Source organism: Nicotiana tomentosiformis, chromosome 5, assembly GCF_000390325.3.
Source record: "Nicotiana tomentosiformis chromosome 5, ASM39032v3, whole genome shotgun sequence".
In the NCBI taxonomy this organism is placed as follows: Eukaryota; Viridiplantae; Streptophyta; class Magnoliopsida; order Solanales; family Solanaceae; genus Nicotiana; species Nicotiana tomentosiformis.
The window spans coordinates 106235134-106257383 of NC_090816.1; the positions used below are offsets into that span (position 1 = coordinate 106235134).

The 22250-nt window shown below is 32.9% G+C and overlaps 2 protein-coding genes across 2 annotated transcripts; one reads left to right on the forward strand and one right to left on the reverse strand.

Annotated features, from left to right (window-relative positions):
• The first annotated feature begins 6487 nt into the window (after window positions 1–6487).
• On the forward strand, window positions 6488–15082 carry LOC104087903 (FCS-Like Zinc finger 5-like). The gene is made up of 2 exons (XM_009592481.4): window positions 6488–7023; window positions 14648–15082. The coding sequence occupies exons 1-2, from the start codon at window positions 6671–6673 to the stop codon at window positions 14823–14825; spliced, it is 531 nt and encodes a 176-aa protein (XP_009590776.1). The 5' UTR covers window positions 6488–6670; the 3' UTR covers window positions 14826–15082.
• Window positions 15083–17924: 2842 nt separating this feature from the next.
• LOC104087920 (inositol-3-phosphate synthase) lies at window positions 17925–21446 on the reverse strand. The gene is made up of 10 exons (XM_009592502.4): window positions 21142–21446; window positions 20914–20982; window positions 20661–20796; window positions 20276–20523; window positions 19958–20184; window positions 19748–19863; window positions 19469–19645; window positions 19195–19383; window positions 19026–19088; window positions 17925–18379 (listed from the first exon to the last, which is right to left on the reverse strand). Exons 1-10 carry the CDS (start codon window positions 21327–21329, stop codon window positions 18260–18262), a joined length of 1533 nt encoding a protein of 510 aa, XP_009590797.1. The 5' UTR covers window positions 21330–21446; the 3' UTR covers window positions 17925–18259.
• Between the last annotated feature and the right edge of the window lie 804 nt (window positions 21447–22250).

Here is a 22250-nt window from a genome sequence, read left to right on the forward strand (position 1 = left end):
TAATTATGTAATAAAAAGATTCATCATCTGAGAATCGAACTGGGGTCTGTACTGTGGCAGGATACTGTTCTACCACTAGATATTAGTGCATTTTATTTTAAGATTGTCTTTTATTTGATTTATACTCTTTAATTGTATTTTCGCACGAAAATAACCGATCAAAGTTGGTCGGTTTTATTAAAAAATAAAATTACCGACCAAAGTTAGCTGGTTTTTTAAAATGACCGACTGAATTAACCGACCAATTTTGATCATTTTTTTAATATTAATTATTATTTATTTTAATTGAAAAACCGACCAAAGTTGGTCGGTTTCTTGAAAAATAAATTTTGCAGGACTCAAAAATAGTTTTCCGCATTTTTGCGCCAAAGAAAACCGACCAAAGTTGGTCGGTTTCAAAAAAAATTAAAAAATAAAATATTTTAAAAAACCGACTAACTTTGGTCGGTTTTTTGGCCGATTTTTTGACCGACTAAAGTTGGTCGATCGACCTTGATCGGTTTTTGTCGAATTTCTAGTAGTGTGTTCAAGCTGTGAGTGTTAGATGTCTTCCACTCTCTAGCTTGGATGAGTATGGAAGAGCAAGAATGATAGGCTTGTGTAGTTGGGGGTCAATTAACAATTAGAAAAGTTGTGAGGGACTAGTTAGTTAATTAAGTCGGATACTTAACCGTGCAAAGTTTGTTATAAGCACACCATTAAGTACCTAAATGTAACCAACACATTTTATCTTTGTTCTCTCTTCTTGTTGTAAATCGATGTCCTCCATATCAATGAAACTTATTTCTTCTGCATGTTCCCTGATCTGATTATCTAGGAATTCTACAAATTAACACAAGGACTCATCACTTGCTGCAATATGCAAATTACCAAGCAATCAATATCCAAAGAAATTTTTTTCCATGACACCCTCAATTATACGCCAGTGTGATGTTGAAATAACAAATTGGACACCCCATCAATTTGATTAATTACATGAATTACAAAGGGGAGAAATTTAATGCATTTGTGTTTTTTTCAAAGAAAAGAAGGTGAAGAAGAGGTTGAAAACCGGCCATCCTTTGACCAATTAAAACTGGGTAAAGTGAACAAAGAATTGATTGGTTTCGGTGGGTCCCATAAAGTGATGACACAAAATGCTTTAATTATTCTTTTGGAAGTATTAATAATGTCATGAAAAAAAGTATTAATAATATCAGGAATGTAAATTTCCACTTTTTTATGGAGCCATATGGTCCCTATAATTGACACATTTGAATAACATAATAATTGTTGAAATGATTTATTACAAGACCTGTGAATTGATGGATCTTTGGGCCTTTCTCCACTCGGATTCCTTGGGTATATTTATCCCCACTTATCAACTTCTAGTCATTAATCATATACTTACCAAAACTAGTCAAACACATAATAAAATTTAAAACCCAAATAAATAAATTTCTTTCTATCCAAGAATCACACGTAAAGATCTCCTTCCATATTTTTAAGCGTGATTAGCAACATTAGATGCAAGACGGAAAGGAAATTACATGGATGAGTTAGCAAATAAGGTGATAAAATATATATATATATATATATATATATATATATGCAAGATTCTAAAAATCTAAGCAAAAAAATAATTTTTTTTAATGGATATGGTTGAAAATCATTGAAAACACATAGATGAGTCAATATATAAAATTTGAGAAAGATTGGAGGTGATTTGGACTGTTTTGGCATCAAGATTCGTAGTTAAAATCGAGTTCAGAAAAAAATTTCTACGATACATGTATCACGCATGTATGTCACACACAGGTATACATGTGATACACATTTGATACAAATATGATACATACGTGATACTCGTATCATTTTTTTTCATGTTCGTCTTCTACTTCGAATTTTCAATTCAAACCACCTCAAAACTCCAACAAATCATCCAAAAGTGAGATTCGAGCTCTTAAGATATACCCAATCTATTTTGATAACACTCACTCAAAAGAAAACAAAAATTTGACCCTTTTTTGACTACAAATAGATAATTGGCTAATATTGATAATATTTTACTAATATTAGTAATGTTTTATGAGTTGGCCAATTTTTATTATAAGCTACTTATAAATAGACATAACTGGTTTTCCTTATTTTTTTTCTAAAATGCAAAACAGAAGGAAACACCATTAATATTATTTACTAAATCCATTGGAAGGTTGAATTTGAATAAATCAAAGTAAATGGAGGTGATATGATATTTTCTAAAAGTCATTGCAAAACTTGCCTCCTCTATGTCACTATAAGGATGTCGACTTATCAAAGCTTTTGATCTTGGCATCTCTCCCCTTAGGCCTTAGCTATCTAAAAAGTTTACAAACAGTCCCAAACTAATGACCTGGATTGTGCCCTCGTGATGTTTGGTGTTTGTTTTTAAGAAGTTTTCTGAAAATATTGAGGACTTCTTTAGGAAGTATTTTAAAAAAACAAATTATTACAATGGAAGTAAGGAAGAAATGTGTTCGGATAGTTGCAGTCTTCCTTTTTTATTAAAAAAAAAATTAAAAAGATTTGAGAGAGTGTTGTAAGCGGACAAGAACTTTTCTTAGGAAAATGCTTTAAAAATAATTTTTGGAAATATTTCTTGAAGTTCCTTAAACAGAACATGTTAAAATTGGAAATACTTTTGCAAGATTTATATCAAGCAGATTTTTCCAAACAAATACCACTACCATAGATGTTTTTTCAATTTAAACAAATTAAAGTAAATTAAAGATCATTTATTATAAGTTGGACTCCAGTTGTTATAATCAAATAGCCCGTATACATCCATCTATGGGTATCAATGAATATTTAAAAACCGACTAAATTGACCGTACCGTACCGAATCGATTTTTAGGTTTCTTTTAATAGAATCGTAGGTTTCTATATAAATCTACAACCATACTAATAATTAGGGTAGGTTTTTTATTTTATGAAAAAATACCGAACCATACCGAATAAATTTACGTATGAAAAATATATTTATATATTAAGTTTAAAAATAATAAAGTACTAAATTTTTCCTTGGGTCTTGGAACTATAAAAATGATTATAAGCCAACAAGTAAATAAGATCAAAATCCTAATTCTCAAACCTATTATGTTACTCCTATTGAAACTAAATTATTCCTAGCATATTCACTAGCAAGACACAAAATATTTTAATGATTATGAGTAGCAAACTATAATGTATTGAATATGTTTCCTTTCGTTTGATTTAAATTTATCTTTTTGAATATTTAATCTTCTATTTACTTTATTCTTGAGTCCTAACTTGGTTAATATCTTTTTACTTGTGTGATTTATCTTTTCTTTGTCTTTGTGTAGTTTCTTTTACGCAGCAGTAGAGTAATTGATGGATCTATACTCTGGCCATCTTTCATGTTTTCATAATTCATCACCATTTAAACAGTAAAAATATCTAGAGAATTTTGTTAATTCTTTATAAAAGTATGTACGTTATTACATTCTATTTTTACTAGTGACTTTTTGCATAAAATTTAAAAAAATATCGAAAATTAACCGAATCGTACCGAAACCGACATGATTGGGACGATTTTAAAAAATTTAATTTTGGTTATACACAATAGAATAACCAAAAAATTAATATGGTACAAATTTTATAAAATAACCGGTCGAACAGAACCATTGACACCCCTACCTCCATCTATTCAAAAAGAATTAAGTGGGTCAAAGTATGATTGTTAAATCTTTTTATTTATTGGTTTCAGTTCAGACATTGTTTTCTCAACATTTTACAGATTTATATATTAAAGGTAGGGGTGTTCACAGTTTGGTTTGGATCGGTTTTTTCCTAAAAAGAAACCAAACCAAGTAAGTCGGTTCTTCAAATATTGGAATCAAACCAAACCAATTAAGTCAGTCTTTTATTGATTCGGTTTTTGTCAGTTTTTCGGTTATTTCGGTTATTTATCGGATTTTTTCTTAAATATGAGACATATACTACCAAACACATATTTTGGCGACTATATTTTCAACGTAACACTATCAAACCAATTGCTCTTTGAGAAATCTATCATTTACCAAGATATATTGATGATAATTGAATCAAATAGTGATGAATAATTTAAGTACTCAATTAAAAATTGATTATTTTTAACATAAAATAAATTCTTGTACTTAGCAAAGAATGTAAATGTAAAGAATTAGATTATTATAATAGCAAAGAACTAGACTAAAAATACAAACGACTAATATGTACCATACAATTTTAGAAACTTTATATAAAAAAAAAAATATATATATATATATATATATATATATATATATATATATATATATATATATATATATATATATATATATATAATAATAAATTTAAATAACTACTTCTATAGTCGGTTTGGTTCGATTTTTTCAGTTATTTTTTGATTAAAACCAAAACCAAACCAAATTTGATCGATTTTTAAAATTCAAAACCAAAACCAAACCAAACCTAAAAAGTATCGATTTTTTTGATCGGTTTAGTTCGGTTTTCGGTTTGGTTCGATTTTTTGAATTTTTATTAACACCCCTAATTAAAGGTAGAGAAAAAGTACTATAACTTACAACATTATATTACTAAGAATATATGAAAAATTGTTTTCGACAACCTAAAAGTAGGCTACAATAATCAGCAAAGTTAGAGAGCAAACGGAATTAAACTAGTTGTACAACTCACAAGAGAGTTGATTCGGAGCTTATTGATAAATCAATCATCTTTCCGAAAATCCAATATTCACCTGATCCTGTCTTTTAATTATTTCTGGTGACTAATTATTATTTTAATCTATCTATCGATATCTACATCTATTTATATTTATATCTATCTATCTATCTATATTTATATATATACTATATTAAAGACATGAATCCCTTAACAAAATATCATTCGCCTTTATTAACCTGAAAATTAATTTTACTTTAGACAAACTAGTCATTTAATTATTTTTCTAATATGTAAGACTTTAAAGTCAACTAATACTTTGCTTGTTACAACCTTCTTCTTTTTGAAATACTACATAGAAAGTCATAATATTTAGGATATTAAAATTAATTATAATTTAAATTATATAGATTAAATAATTTATTTATAATATTTTTCTTTTTATTGTACGTAAACATACGCTAGGAACATGCATATTTGAAGTTGATAAAGTAACTCCAAAGTTCCATTTTAAGAAATATTTTTCTCCGAAATTAGATATATAAACTATTGTATATACCTCAATTTTATATAATTATTTTCTATAAAATATACTTCTGTCATTAAAAGTGTAATTCATGTTTTAACTTTTTGTTTTTAAAATTATTTATATATTGACTTGGTGTATCCTAAGGCTATTTTTTTTTTTAATGTTTTATTCACAATGAAATAAAGTAAGGATTCTTTTTTAGTTTTTCATCTAGTGTACGATTTTCACTATGTGCCCTACTTTCCGAATTCTATTAAAAAGTTTCACTTTGAAGGTTAAAATGATTGATTTTATATTTACAACTTGAACACAAACTAATTAAAGATATAGGAATACGTAGCCTTTCACAATGGTTTCGCTTTTCCATACTACTTTTCACAAACTGTGGAAACCTAAAATTCCCCGAAACAAGGAGAAATTTGGAATATTCACTATCCCACTGAATTTGTAATTTTGATATTAGGTCCCACACCTCACCAAAAGTCCAAAACCCACCGTTAATGTCATTTTCTTTTGTAAAAATGTTTAAGAAGTGGCCCAAAAGCAATTCAATGCCTACCCATCTTTTTCAAATTTCATCATCACTACTTAGTCCAAACACTAATTTATTTTGTGTGGCCAAACTAAGAAAAGAAATACATGTTCTTATATATAGTAATAGTTATTAACAACCGCAACCTACAAAAAATTTATTCGGGCCTTTAGACAATTAGGAAATTCATGCAAGTATAGTTTAGGTGTATTTTTCCCTTGCCACAGATCGAGACTGTCACCTTGTTCTAACTCTAAGGTGAAAATTTCAGAAAAAATGAATCAGAAAACAGAAAAAAGTTACATATACATTTTAACATTCGTTCACATTTATATACTATATCAAAAAATATATTGTCATAAAAAATCTTGAACATTTCGTATTTACTTAATATATTACACATTTCCCCTTCCCTCTTTGTACCGGGGTCCAGGCAGGGGTTAATTAAATATTACGTACTATCTTTTTATTTTTTTTTACTTTTATTTTTTAAATTCCCTGATGAAAAACCACTACCGGAGTTTCACTCTTATTATCCTTACGAACATAAAAGAAGCCTATAGAACTATTGTGTTTCTTTTCAAATATCATAAACTACGTCTCATAATAAACAAAATTAAGTGAAACTATGGTTTAAATAAAAAAAATCTCCCCGTCGTGACTTATACGAGACTTCAAAATGCTTGACGTGGAAGGCGAATGAAAGAATCTATAAGGAAAAGAAAAAAGGAGAAAGAATCAGACGGCTCAGATTCACTTTCTATTTCCCATTTATCTCTCCACCATTTCTTCTTCAAAAAAATCTCTCCCACTCCACTCTCCATAATTCATCAGCCCATCACTCTTCTTTCTCTGAAAAAACTAACACCCAAAAAAGAGAGCAAAATGAAGGGGTGTTATTATTCTTAATTTTTTTTAAGAGGAAGAAAATGATGTTGGGTAAAAGAGGACGTCCGCCGATGAGGAGGACAACGAGCATGACAGGGATCACCGTTGATATAGGGACAGGGACTGGCAGTGAACAAGAGCCGTCTGATTATAGGCCTAAAGTTATTGTTGATCATCATGATCAGTTTAAGGGTTCATCAGAGAAGCAAGTAATGATGAGTAGTACTACCGCAGGTGGATATGATCATCAATATTTTATGGCGGCGATGGTGTCGCCGAGATACCAAAGGAGAATTTCAGGCGAAGGTTTTCAAACAGAGACGGCTAATTTCTTGAGAACTTGTGGTCTTTGTAACCGCCGGTTGGCTCCCGGACGAGACATCTACATGTACAGGTACAACTTTAATGTCTACCAATAAATGAGACAGAATAAGTTTTTGGTATAATAATCGTCCAAATTTATGTGATACAGTTTGTTTAAAAAGATAACATATTTATATATTTAGAAATAATTTGTTTTTAAAATTCTCATAAATATCATAATATGTTTTAAATCAGAAATTTTAAGTCTTTTTTAATTAATGACATATTAACAGATTTATAGGATTCTTTAATAGACTGGAATACTTATGGAGTCAAAAAGGAGTGAGTAATAGGTAGGAATCTGATGGCGAGAAACTTCATTTTCCTATTGATTTTCTTTTTAGCACTTATTTTACGTACTGAAGAAAAAAGCTAACAAAAGGAAAGAAAAAGAATTAAAAAATAGCTAGATTTACAATTTGTTGAAGAACCTAATTTGCTAAGAGATTAAAAATAGCTAGATTTACAATTGGTAATTGAAAAATAGCCACAGTTTCAAAAGTAAGCGAAATTTAGCCACTTTTCATGTAAAGATAAAATCTAAACAAAAACACTTATAAAAATCCAGAAATATTCCAGCATAATATGCGAAAGTTTGAATATTTTTACATATGAGCTTCCAGCATAATATGCTAGAGTTTTATAATGTGCTGGAGTTCCATCATAATATGCTTGGAAGTTTATAACTTTATATGTAGGAGCTTCATAATCCCACATATTATGCTGAAACTTTTCGTGTGTCGGAGTTCCAACATATATAATATGTCGGAATCTTATACGCAAGAGCTCTATATTCCAGCATATTATGCTAGAACTTTCCGTATTTCAGCAAAACAATGATTATTTTTTTAATGAGTTTGCAAACGCTGGCTCTTTTTTAATTACCAGTCCAAAAACTGACTAGTACGTGCTATTTTGACGATGTGGTTTCAACTTACAAAATATATATGGAGTTACACTTCAAATTTCATATATGGAGCTGAAGGGTCGTCTTCTGCTTAGCTGAAGAGTCAAGTTACTATTCTTGTCCTTTTGTGGTTGTCGTTGCCAGAACGGGCATCTGTCTTCTTTGTGAAGGGGCAAGATGCTTATTCCTCGTCTGCATAGACATGGTAATCTTGGGCTATACCTTGTGGGTCTTCCATGTCTCCATTGTTTTGATTTTCCGTTGAGGAAGATGCTGATGCTGCTTCTAGCATGGCTTGTACTTCCGTTGGACTTGCTGTATCAATATTTGCTAAGACTTCTAATAGTCTTTTTTTTAATTCTATTTGGAAACTGGATGATCCCATTCTGCTTGCTGCTTTGGACTTGGACTGAGTTGCTTTTACTTCAGGCACTCACCCTTTGATCCTTGGAATTTTAACTAAGTATTTAATTCGGTCAATTTCTTCAATGGTGAATGACCAGTTGATTATGTAGGAAATTCGTTTTGCAAAGTAGTATTTGCATAGCTTAATATGATCAGGTAGCGTGAAAATTTCATGCTCCTTTTGGAATCTTTCGAAATGTATTTGAAAGCTTCTGGGCATCATTTGCTCAGTTCCTCCAAATATTTTCCACCAGTCATAAAACCATCTGGGAATGACTGATTTCATCATTTGTTCGCTGTATTTTACGAACCAGATATGGGTATTTGGGCGTAGTACATAAAGTTATACCATGCTTATGTATAGTCAACGAAATTATAGGTTTGAGGCATATGTTGTTTTGATAGCACAATCGGGGTATTGCAAGTGGTCCATACACCATTCAAAAAGGCTAATAATCTTATTAATAGTGAACTTTGAGTATTTAATACTATTGGGGTCCATGTTATCTTTTAACTCATGTTCTATTGATATTGATCCTGTATCTATCAGGATAAATTCATAGTACCTTCTTGTTTTGAGAGGGTCAGTGGACTCTACGTAATTCCTGTTGGTATAACAAGGTCTAACCAAATCTCTTATTTCGAGATTTGTGTAACCGTTGTCTAATACCAAAATCATGATTGGCGACTTGGGTATGAGTTCGAAATTTTCCTTCTCTTGAGAGATGAGCTTTTTACCTTTTCTCTTAGAGGGAGTGTTTGGGCTTACCGCTTGTGCAAAAGATTCTGGGGTATTCATCTCGTAGTGTGAACTGGTTAACAGTTTACCTGTCATTGAGCTTGTTGAGGCCTTTGATGAAGCCTGTTGTAATGGTGCTTCTATTCTTGGTATAGAATCGATAATTGTCATCTTTGATGATGCTGGTTTATTTATAGTAGGTACTCTCGGAGGGGTAACCATTTTATGTGAAGGTGGTCTCACGAGTAGGGATGTAAGGGAATCGAACTAATTGTTCGAAGACTCGGGAGAGACTTTCTGTTTAAGAATACCACCGTACCCTACGTCTGAAGCGTCGATTTCTACTATCATAAATGTATCTCGATTTGGAATACATAGACACAAAAGTTTTTGAACAAACTCAATTCCATTGTGGAGTATAGAACAAACAAATACAGTTAAAAAGGTCAAGTCCATTGTTCAAAAACTTTTGTGCCTAGGTATTCCAAATCCAGATGCATTCATGATAGTAGAAACCGACGATTCAGACGAAGGGTACGGTGGTATTCTTAAACAGAAAGTCTCTCCCGAGTCTTCAGAACAATTAGTTCGATTCACTTTCGGAATCTGAAATTCCGCTCAAAAGAATTATAGTACAGTCAAAAAAGAAATTTTGTCTATAGTACTATGTATTACTAAATTTCAAGATAATTTAATTAATAAAGAATTTTTACTAAGAGTTGATTGTAAATCAACAAAAGCGATTTTATGAAAGGATGTAAAAAATCTTATTTCAAAATAGATTTTTGCGAGATGGCAAGCTTTATAGCCTAAACTTACCATGCATATGCAGACGAGGAATAAACATTTTTCCCCTTCACAAAGAAGACAGATGCCCCTTCATCAGCCAACAAAGACAGCTTTTTCAAAAGCAAACTACTCTTCAAAAAATGAAAGAGCCACTTGACAACGACAACCATAAAAGGACAAGAATAGTAACTTGCCTCTTCAGCTAAGCAGAAGACGACCCTTCAACAAAGCAAAAGACATCAATCTAGAATCGTCTATTTATAAGGTTGAGATTATATCAACAATTTTCAGAAGTATATATAAGACTTTCAAATTCTAATCGTTAGAGATCAGAAAATTTCCAAAGATTTTCTTTCTATCCTTTCTCTGCCCTTTTTGTAAAATGTTTGCTTATGTTTGAATAAAGCTCTTATCTTGTAAGTGTTTTTGACTTATGCTTTAAATTTCACTTTTATTATATAGTTTTCATTATAAAACCCATGATCCTTTCAATGGTGTCAGAGCCATGTTGTTGAGTATAAGAGGCTAAACCCCTCATATTATCCTTAGGGTTCGTCAAAATCTTGTTATCATGTTGATGTTATGGATCTTAATTACTCTATATTGTTCATCTCTGCATATATTTACTGTTCATCTTCTTTAAATCTTCAGATCTTATTCTGTAGTGTGAGGTTATCGTTCTATGTTCATAAGTGTGAGGGATCCTTGTAGGATGTTGATTAAACCTTATTAAACTGCCGTCAGTTGCCGTCGTCCATAGGCTAGGGAGTGCCTCCAGAAACATGACATAACACGACACACGTTTAATCCCCAACCCCCAAGATAACTTAGAACTAAGAACACAACTAAAGATAACTTAAGATAAAGATCAACAAGGGAAGAAGAAGATAAATAGTAGACACTATACAGTTAGGAACATTATAGAACTGTTAAGACAAATAATACATAATAGGATAACAGAGAAAGTAGACTTGCGCCTTAAGGCTAGGCCTATCCAAATGAACCATGATCTCATGAAAATTTGCAAGAAAGAAATTAATGATCTCCTTAAAAAGAAGATTATAAAACCATCAAAATCACCTTGGAGTTGTGCAGCTTTCTACGTTAATAATAGCGCAGAAAAGAAAAGAGGAGCTCCTAGGCTTGTTATTAATTATAAGCCATTAAACAAAGTCCTACAATGGATTAGTTACCCGATACCTAATAAAAGAGATTTGTTAAAAAGAACTTATAAAGCTAGCATATACAGCAAATTTGACATGAAGTCAGGTTTCTAGCAAATAAAGATTAGCGAAAAAGATAAGTATAAGACTGCGTTCAATGTCCCCTTTGGACAATATGAATGGAATGTTATGACTTTCGGGTTAAAGAAAGCCCCCTCAGAATTCCAAAATATCATGAATAACATATTTAACCCATATAGTAATATGTCAATTGTTTATATTGACGACGTTCTAATATTCTCAGAGGATATAGATTCTCATTTTAAATATTTAAATACTTTCTTAAGTTATCAAAAGCCCACATCTGTAATGATGGAATCTCCTTTATAAATGATTTTGTGGTAACTAGGGATATAGATGAAGAAATTATCCTAGGAATGACATTTATAACCCAGATTAAACCATATCATGATAACTTGGATGCAATTTGCACCACAATATTAGGAAAGAAAATAAAATTCCTTTATCTAAATTCCATTTCCAAAGAGGAAAGTGACTTCCTCAAATCAAAAACTATATTTAAAATAAACCTGCTTTCAAATAAGGTAAATTATTTAAAAAACGATATAAAAGTTCATAAAATTGAACAAACTTTAAAAACCCTGGGAATGGAGGAAAAGATTAAACATTTTCAAGAAAAATTCGGGTCCATGTTATCTTTTAACTCATGTTCTATTGATATTGATCATGTATCTATAAGGATAAATTCATAGTACCTTCTTGTTTTGAGAGGGTCACTGGACTCTACGTAATTCCTGTTAGTATAACAAGGTCTAACCAAATCTCCTATTTCGAGATTTTCGTAACCTTTGTCTAATGCCAAAATCATGATTGGCGACTTGGGTATGAGTTCGAAATTTTCCTTCTCTTCAGAGATGAGCTTTTTACCTTCTCTCTTGGAGGGAGTGTTTGGGTTTACCGTTTGTGCAAAAGATTCAGGGGTCTTCATCTCGTAGTGTGAACTAGTTAACAGTTTACGTGTCATTAAGCTTGTTGAGGCCTTTGATAAAACTTGTTGAAATGGTCCTTCTATTCTTGGTATAGAACCAATAATTGTCATCTTTGATGATGAGGGTTTATTTATAGTGGGTACTCTCGGAGGGGTAACCATTATATGTGAATGTAGTTTTACAGGTAGGGATGAAAATTCTGCTAGTGGGGAATATCTATTTCCTTGATTTTTATTGGGTGAGGCCCTAAAGGGACCCGTCTTGCTTGGTCTCATTCTTTCCCTGTAAGAATTCTCTGGTTAAAAATTCTGATAAATAATTTTCTTCACCTTTAATAAAATCAGTTTGAAAATCGAAGCTTGATAAGAAAGCTTGCCATCTGGCAAAAATCTGTTTTGAAATAAGAATTTTTACATCATTTTGTAAAATCTCTTTTGCTGATTTACAATCAACTTAAAAGGATCATGGGTTTTATAATAAACAATTATAAAATAAATGCGAAATTTAAAGCATAAGTTAGAAACACTTACAAGATAAGAGCTTTATTCAAACATAAGCAAATATTTTACAAAGAGGGAGAGAAAGGATAGAAAGATAATCTTGGAAAATTTTTTGCTCTCTAACGATTACAATTTGAAAGTCTTATATAGACTTCTGAAAATTGTTCGAGTTAATCTAACCTTACAAATGGATGATCCTAGATTGATGTCTTTTGCTTTGTTGAAGGGTCGTCTTCTGCTTAGCTGAAGAGGCAAGTTACTATTCTTATCCTTTTGTAGTTGTCGTTGTCAAGTGACTCTTTCCTTTTTTGAAGAGTCGTTTGCTTTTGAAAAAATTGTCTTTGTCTTTGTCGGCCGATGAAGGGGCATCTGTCTTCTTTGTGAAGGGGCAAATTGCATCCAAGTTATCATGATATGGTTTAATCTGGGTTATAAATGGCATTCATAGGATAATTTCTTCATTTATATCCCTAGTTATCACAAAATCGTTTATAAAGGAGATTCCATCATTACAGATGTGGGCTTTTGATAACTTAAGAAAGTATTTAAATGTTTAAAATGAGAATCTATATCCTCTGAGAATATTAGAACGTCGTCAATATAAACAATTGACATATTACTATATGGGTTAAATATGTTATTCATGATGTTTTGGAATTCTGAGGGGGTTTTCTTGAACCCGAAAGGCATAACATTCCATTCATATTGTCCAAAGGGGACATTGAACGCAGTCTTATGCTTATCTTTTTCGCTAATCTGTATTTGCTAGAAACCTGACTTCATGTCAAATTTGCTATATATGCTAGCTTTATAAGTTCCTTTTAACAAATCTCTTTTATTAGGTATCGGGTAACTAATCCATTGTAGGACTTTATTTAATGGCTTATAATTAATAACAAGCCTAGGAGCTCCTCTTTCCTTTTTTGCACTATTATTAACGGAGAAAGCTGTACAGCTCCAAGGTGATTTTGATGGTTTTATAATCTTCTTTTTAAGGAGATCATTAATTTCTTTCTTGCAAATTTCCATGAGATCATGGTTTATTTGGATAGGCCTAGCCTTAAGGCGTAAGTCTACTTTCTCTGTTATCCTATCATGTATTATTAGTCTTAATAGTTCTATAATGTTCCTAACTGTATAGTGTCTACTATTTATCTTCTTCTTCACTTGCTGATCTTTATCTTAAGTTATCTTAGTTGTGTTCTTAGTTCTAAGTTATCTTAGGGGTTGGAGATTAAACGTCGTGTCCTGTTGTGTCCTGTCTCTGACGGCGCTCCCTAGCCTATGGACGACGATAACTGATGGCAGTTTAATAAGGTTTAATCAACATCCTACAAGGATCCCTCACACTTATGAACATAGAACGATAATCTCACACTACAGAATAAGATCTGAAGATTTAAAGAAGATGAACAGTAAACCTATGCAGAGATGAACAATATAGAGTAATTAAGATCCATTACATGAACATGATAACAAGATTTCGACGAACCCTAAGGACAGTATGAAGCGTTTAGCCTCTCATACTCAACAACATGACTCTGATACCATTGAAAGGATCATGAGTTTTATGATGAAAATTATAAAATAAATGCAGAATTTAAAGCACGAGTTTTATAATGAAAATAAAATATTTGCTTATGTTTGAATAAAGCTCTTATCTTGTAAGTGTTTCTGACTTACGCTTTAAATTCCGCATTTATTTTATAATTTTTATTATAAAACCCATGATCCTTACATGGAAAACTTCTTTGTTTCTACTACAGTAAACATATGAAATTTGAGGTGTAACTCCATATATATTTTGTAAGTGTTGAACACTACCTCTTGATCGAACATAATCTTGAGACCTTGTTCCAAATTGTATGGGAAAGAAGAGAACCAGAATCAGTACACTGAATATCAACAGACAAGATATTGTTAGTTGAATAAGATAGAAAAATAAATACGTAACAGTGATTAAAGAAAACAATACCTTTAGTTCTTAAAAGGCTTGTTACATTATTGGTGTATTACTTTATTGCATTATGAACTATAATGAAGGATTTCTTTTCTTATTTTAAATTTTTTGTGGGTCACTGGCCAATTATTGTTATAAAAAAAGATCTCAGCAATAATATATTCATTGTTGTATGGGTACAGGGGTGATATCGCATTTTGTAGTATGGAGTGTAGGGAACAACAAATGAAGCAAGACGAAAGGAAAGAGAAGTCCAATAAGCTTAATTCAAACAAGACAGAAAACCATCACAATCACTCAGAATTTCCCTCTGCTAACTCTGAAACTTCCAGCAAGAGCGAAACTATAGCAGCAGCTTGAACGAAGAAGGAAAAAAGAATGGTAAATGGAAAGAAAGCTATGAAAAGTTAATATATATATCCATGCACGTAAGGAATATGCTATTGATTGGGTTTTAGGGGTTTTGAGTTTCCATTTACCTTTGTGGCTTCAGCTATGTCCAATGTATTTGTAAGTGGACAAAAACTTTTTTTAAAAAAAGGACCTGAAAATAGTGTAAACTTATAGTAGCACATATTCTTAAAGTAAAAATAACAGTATATAGTTTTGTTGTTGGACTAGTAAACTTCAAACAGCCTCCACAACCACAAGATCATTTCCTTATTATTACTTAAATAATAAATCAATAAATAGGACATGCTTCCCCATCAATTTCAATTATAGATGAAAGGAGAAAAAACATAGCTTAAAAAGAGCAAAAAGAAAGAATTGAGAGAAAAAAACTAGATTAACGCATTGTATTTCCAATAGAGAAAGGCGTTGCTGGCTCTAAATGAGCCAAAGCAACACGGATACAACCTTGTAAATAGAAGGCCAACATACAAAGACAACAAAGAAATTTTAATGACATTCAACTTGGCCTGCCATTAAACAACAGCTATATATACCTTAGAAAGGTTGCTGACATTTAGCTAGCTAATTATAGTAGTTAGTACTAATGAAAGAAAATAGATTACAAAAACTAAAGAAAAGAAAGAGAATATGGTTCTTCTGCTGTACATTGCAACTTATGAACTAAAACATGCTAGTTGCACATTGCTGCTTTTGGTGCTATTTTAACCCAAAAAAATAGTATAAGAGAGAACTTACTAGAGGAGCCATAGTTGCCACGGGATGGAACTTTGAAAAGAGTGGAAATTAGACTTACCCTGATTATAAGACATGATTCATGTAATTTAATCAACTGGCACTTGAAAGCCTTTGTAACTAAGTGTGATGTTATAAATAAAAGTCAGTGAAAAAGAAACATAACTTTCCTTCAGCAAGGAGGACCTTATCCAAGATAATTGGAACAGCTAAAAGAGAGTCCTCAAAATTAATATTATGCAGATAATGTGTTTCTATAAGCTCTGAATTCCATATCATCATTATATTGTTCATTTGAGACCTTTCCTATCCAGATCCAGACCATCTGCTAATACACATCATAGAACACACTTTAGAACAAAATTGGATACTTATTCTACGTGAATGTAAAGGGAAAAGGATGGCGGACTGATAATCTCGATACTGAACATCCTTCTCCATGATAATATTCAATAAGTTTGTATTTTAAGCTTCCTCCAAGCAAAATCCATATATCATATATATCATGAATTCCACAGCTCTTGTTTTTGCCACTGACTCTCCACGTATTGACAGAAACCAAACTTCTATCAATAAGATCTTTCAAATATTTATCTGCAGTCATTTCGAAGTCAAAAGACGCATTTAAATAGGAAGGGCACCTAAACTAGCATACTTAGCAACCTCTGCGTTCCGAGTAGTCAGTATATATCATTCGACTTCCATTGCTGTTGAATGGAAAACACATTCTTATATCAACAATTACAAATTAGTACCTTCTACCTTGAAGTAAATCTGCAAGTTCTCCATCATTCTTCTCATCAAGTCCTTCACTCCTTGACGAAGTGTAATGAAGGAGGCCAAGGTATAAATTTCGCAGTTGATATTCTTGCGAAACAGTGATCATTGCACGAACATTGAAATGAGACATTATCAATGGTTCATTGAAAATCCTTGTTGGGAAAGTTGTCTTGCCGATTCCTACTAGGGAGATAACTATCAGTTCTCCAAGGCCTCTTCTAACAAGTTGATCTTGCATCTTCTCAAGTTCATAGTCATCATACACCATTATGTTCTTTGGCTCTAAAACATGTTGTGACGATTAGATAAGAATCAAACACAATAACAACTATGGAAACATAACCGGAAACTTCAAACAGAATCAAATGTTAACCTTATGGGCAGGCAGGTCAAGGTCCTTGTTCTCCCACTATCACCAAGTAAAAAAGTTTGTTGGTTTTGGGTATTTGGTGTTTCCGTACATGTTCTTCGTCTTCATCAACTCACCCTTGTTGAATCAACATTTTCAATCACCTGCTGCAAGCATTCACAAATAGTTCTTCGTCTCCTCCTGTAAGGTGTGATTGGTGTTCAAGAGATAAGGACAGTGTTGCCATGAAAGAAGTTATGGCAACATAAGCCATCTTTATCTCCTTCTCTTCAGTCCTATGTATTGTTATGCTGCAAATTTGATTAAAAAGATTTGCAAGAAATACAACTATTTCACCTCTCTCAAACAAGATAAAGAAGACTATATAGCTTCTTGATACAAACGTTGCTATTAGGATAATAAGAGAAATATAACCTCTGGATATGTTCGAATATGCTAGCAAGAATGATAATTGAGCATAAATAATTGAGATACTTTAATTTTTATCTTCAGTTTTCTTACTTCTTGTTCCTTTTGATTTCCTGCTCTCTCTCTCTCTCTCTCTCTCTCTCTCTCTCTCTCCCATATCTATTAATTTCTTTTATGTCCCGACATATTTTTTCTTTTACATGGAAATAGCTATTATATCCTGTTTGGTGATACCAAACCGCAAAATATACCTAAGAAATGGCACTCTTCTACATGGAAACCAATCTTGGATCTGGAATAGCTGGTTGTTTCTTGGCCCGTACCAACTTCGAAATTGAACTTGCTCGTAACTTTGCTATAACTCCAGTTCGTTTCTTGAGTAATAGCAGTGTCAAAACGTAAGTTGGGTGCCTCTCCTGGGATCTATCCAGTTGTTTGTCATTCCAAAGCTGATGAGGTGCAAGACACTCTTATGCTCTCTGATTATGTGTGCTGTAATTATAAGTATAAACGGTTATTGTTGATGTACTTGTCAATTTCACACAGCCTCTACAAGATCATCGCTACCACATAAAATCCCACTCTGAATAAGAGGCAATGGGTAATAGATGAATAACATCCGGATTAAATGATCCGTACTGGTGGAATATTTGTAATGTGACTATACCGTCTGCTGACGAGTAAATGTGCCTTGCTGACGAGTATATGTGCCAGTGCCAAGGCGCAACGGCTTTCAGAAAGAAGAGAGAACTAGATTAACGTCTAAAGGACTACACATTGTATTTCCAATTGAGAAAAGCGTTGCTATCTCTAAATGAGCAAGAGCAACACGGATACAACATTGTAAATAGAAGGCCAACATACAAAGACAACAAAGAAATTATGATGACATTCAACTTGGCCTGCCATTAAAAAACAGCTATACCTCGAAGGGCTGCCAACATTTAGCTAATATCATAGTACTAATGAAAGATAAAGATTACAAATACTAAAGAAAAGAAAGACAATTATGGTTCATCTGCTGCACAGCTTCTTGAGTAAGACAATTATGGTTCTTCTGCCGTACAGCTTCTTGAGTCCTTTCCGATCTTCATTTGTATTCCAGAATCATGTTGTTCTCTGGTGCAAGTCCAACACAAGCCCTCAATATGTTCTCAAGCATTGCCCTCTGCTTTGAGAGTGCATTCACCACTGGTGTACCTGGTGGTACCTGTTTACCAATTCACAACACAAACATCAAAAACAGGGTTATGTATTGGAGCCTAAGATGTTCACACATAAATTTAGGCTTAAAGTGTGTGTTCATGTGATGATAATGACAACCTTTGTGGTTCATGTGAAGCCCTCTTTAGTTTGTTGTGACCATAGGTCTCTGCATATTTTTAAGTTACAACGGGGCCACCAATTATTCAGGTTATTAGAGTGAAGGACAGAAAGCACTAGGGGAATGAAATCTTGCGACCAGAAAGAAAGGTAGGGGAAATAGCCCTTTCATGACTAAAGGAAAGGATAATGGTTAGACATGAGCCTGAAAATATCGACCTTGACCTCGAATAGGTCTTCGACTTCAATTCGGGCCTGTTGTATGATGTATGACCTCGACAGGAGGGGTTTTCTCTCCTCAAACTCAAAGGCCGTTGTTGGATGCTTTCTACACCGTCGCCCCCTATGATCTCATCTTCTTGATATGGAAAGGGGACGAACATGAATGAAAACATCTTGTAGTGTCACATTATTGTATTGGCCCTACCAATCAACTATTCAGTCTTGCAACTTATGAACCAAAACTTGGTAAATGCACATTGCTGCTTTTGGTGCTATTTTAACAAAAAGAAATAAGGTTCAAGAAAACTTACCAGAGGAGCCTTGGTAAGGTAGCTGAGGATAGTAGCCACGGGGTGGAAGGAGTGGAACTTACCCTGAAAATAAGACATGATTCGAGTAAATTTTAGAACAAATCAACTAGCACTTTAAAGTGTTTGCAACTAAGTGTAAAGGTTAACAGTCAGAGAGAAAGAAACAGACCTCTCCTTCAGCTTTGAGCTGAATGCGGGTACTGAGTTCAGCAAGAAGGACCAAATCCAAGATAATTGGAGCAGCCAAAAGAGAATCCTCACAAGTATTGTGCAAAACAATGGTGTTCTTTCCTCCCATGAAAATCTCAGATGTGTACTCATCCATTGCCCTTTTGCTGTCTCCCACATATGGCACATACTGTATCCCAAAATCCAATGCTACAATTAGTCTAATGCCTCGTCTTTTTATGATATTCTTTTAATTGTGAAAAGATGTACTTTACCTTAATCACAACAACATGGTCAGGGTGCTCTCCAGGCTCATAAAGAATGGCATTGCTTGAAACCATGTCATCAACAACATTACTTTTCGAGATCTCCTTTGAGCGGAAAGTTTGAGGGGCAGACAGATTCATTCCATCATTGTTACCCAAATGGTTGTAGCTCACAATTGATGTTGGCTGTAATTTTAACAAACACAAGTTTAACCAATATTCAACTTTCCTCTATCAAGAATCCCATCTTTACATATCAAGTGTGCTAATTTGAAGCACAAGTCATACCTTAATACCAGCTCCAACAAGGAAATCAACCAGCACTGACTTCATTTTGGTTTGACCACTCTTAAAGTCATCACCACCAATCAGTGTGTTCCTCTTGATGGCCAAATCAATGAGGCCTAAGAAATTTTCAGCAAAATTTTATTTAATACATAAAACTAACACACAGCTGATTCCCAAAGCAAGTACTTTTAATTTGAGATTGAAACAGACCTGGCACAAAGGTGTTCTGTGGGCTTCCATTAATAAAAGGCACATTTTCAAGAATGCAGGCAATAGCATACAAAGTGGAAGGAGATATTTCAGCTTCATTTCTGTCCACAGAAGCAAAGAGATTTTCCATAGTATCATTAAGTCCAACAACCACATTACTGTATCTTTCAGTGTTAGCAGTCCACAAGACTACCACCTTGTCCACTTTGTTCTTCTCCTTAAACTCCCTAATTTACCAAAAGAACAACACTACATTAGCACACTCTAAAACAGAGGAAATTACACAATTTGTTAACAAAATAAAACAACCCTTTTTACCTAATATCCTTAATGATTTGATCAATTTGTTCTTTCTTGGTTCCTTTGATCACGTTGTTGGCACGTGACCCTTGGTTAGCAGCAATGAAATCAGGATCATAGATACCAGGTAGTGGGACCATAGATTCCATGTAGGGCCTCAACTGCTTTTGTAGATCAATATCAAATACCTTAGCCCTTGCCATGGCATCTGCCAAATTCATGTCGCTGATGTCCCATCCTCCAAACACTACGTCATCTGGATTGACCTATTTCATTTGTCAATTAAAAAGAACCATCAACAAACAGAATTAATATAAAAATATTAACAAAGACGACCAAAATTAAAAAGTTTGACTTTCAAAATCCGATATTACATAAATTGGGACAGAGCAATAAAGGTTACCATTGGAAGGAGGCTTTTAAATGGAGCATAGATCTCTTCTCCATTGAAAGACCCAACTCGAATAGTAGAAGCCTGAGTAAGAGAGCCAAAGTAATTGGCTTGTTGCACCTTATCTTTGGTGGCCCATGAAATTCCTCTGCCAATGTTCAAGAACAGACCATAATATAAGGAAGAAATAATCTCTACAACATAAAAAAATATAGTACATAAAATCATGAAAATTTACAGAAAAACACAAGAGAATGAAACTCACTCTCTGTTAGCAATAACACCACCGGTCAAGGTTGAACCATTGTTTCCACCCCATCCAACAAGCATAACCCTATCCAAAAATTACAGAAAAAAATGTCACAAAACCATAGTAAACGCAAAATAAAAAAGACCCATTTTTTAATTTCTCAAATCTAGGGTAAATTTTAAATCTTTTTTTATTATAGTAAATGTTAAAGAAATGAAGGATCTGGTATAAGAAAACACATACCCTAATTTGGGAACATGAACATCAGTCTTGAACTCATATTTGACAGTCTTAGGCTTGACAGTCCATTGGTAAGTCCCATTTTTCTCCTCATGAACTAACTCAGTGGTTTGATAATCATAGACAGAGTGAATCTCACTTTCGGTGTACTTAACGTTGGGGCTCTCAACCTTAAAGTTCTCAATAAACATTTTGAGGAAACTTTAGAAAGGATCAAAGGGGAAAGGTTTTGTAATTGTAACAAACAAAGAGAAGAACACGCTATGAGTATACTTAAGGCTAAGACCTCCACTTGCACTGCCAGTTGGTTGAGACATGGCAATATATATATACACACATTTTGCGGGAGTGGGAGTACACATGGCGCTTCTACAGTGGATCTGATCCCACTTTGAACCGTTGCTATGGCTAGGAATATAAAAGTGAATCTTAGCCATGCAAAAATTTGAACAATTGGCATTTTCTTTGCATTTTTTTCTTTTTGATCAAAGAAAATAAATGATTTTGAGTATGATTAGACTTAAAGTTTATTATGTCTAAATTACCGTTTTCATCACACTAGAGGGTTCTCTTACCTTCTATATTCATGAACCTTCTTATGATTTCTTGAAAAGAAACAAATATTTAAGGGCAGGGGAAGAATTAGTACTAGTTGTGGACCATATAATTTTGAAAAACCTGAATTGTGTGAAATAATTGAAATTGCTAAAAATATTGAACTTTATAATTAAAAGCATAACTCAAACAAAGTGATTATATAATCAATAACTGGAACTCTAATCTTAAATCATAAAATTAAAATTGTGAGCGAAGAAAAGGGCGAGTAAGCAAGTCGGTAAGATTGACACGAGTGGAGGTGAGAGCGACGAAAAAGATGGATATGGGAGCTGCGGGCATACACGTGGCAGGATTTATCGAAACTGATTTGTGAACGTTTCATTGGTTTCCATGTTTACAAAAGATACTTAAATTAAATGCATAATAACATGAATCAATTGTACAATATTATATCACAAAATCTATACGATTTAAGTCATAAACATGACGGCAAAAGCTTCTCCTTTTTTTTTTGTGTTTCTTTTTATTTAATTATTCATTTATTTAATGTTTTT

Bases quoted from the DNA above. Each gene is read 5' to 3' on its own strand.
- LOC104087903 (XM_009592481.4), top strand. From the start codon at position 6,671: ATGATGTTGGGTAAAAGAGGACGTCCGCCGATGAGGAGGACAACGAGC. The intron at 7,024-14,647 runs GTACAACTTTAA...GTATGGGTACAG, and splicing joins CGAGACATCTACATGTACAG to GGGTGATATCGCATTTTGTA.
- LOC104087920 (XM_009592502.4), bottom strand. From the start codon at position 21,329: ATGTTTATTGAGAACTTTAAGGTTGAGAGCCCCAACGTTAAGTACACC. The intron at 20,797-20,913 runs GTGAGTTTCATT...GAACATTGGCAG, and splicing joins GGTGTTATTGCTAACAGAGA to AGGAATTTCATGGGCCACCA. The intron at 18,380-19,025 runs GTAAGTTTTCTT...ATTGGTAAACAG, and splicing joins ACCTTACCAAGGCTCCTCTG to GTACCACCAGGTACACCAGT.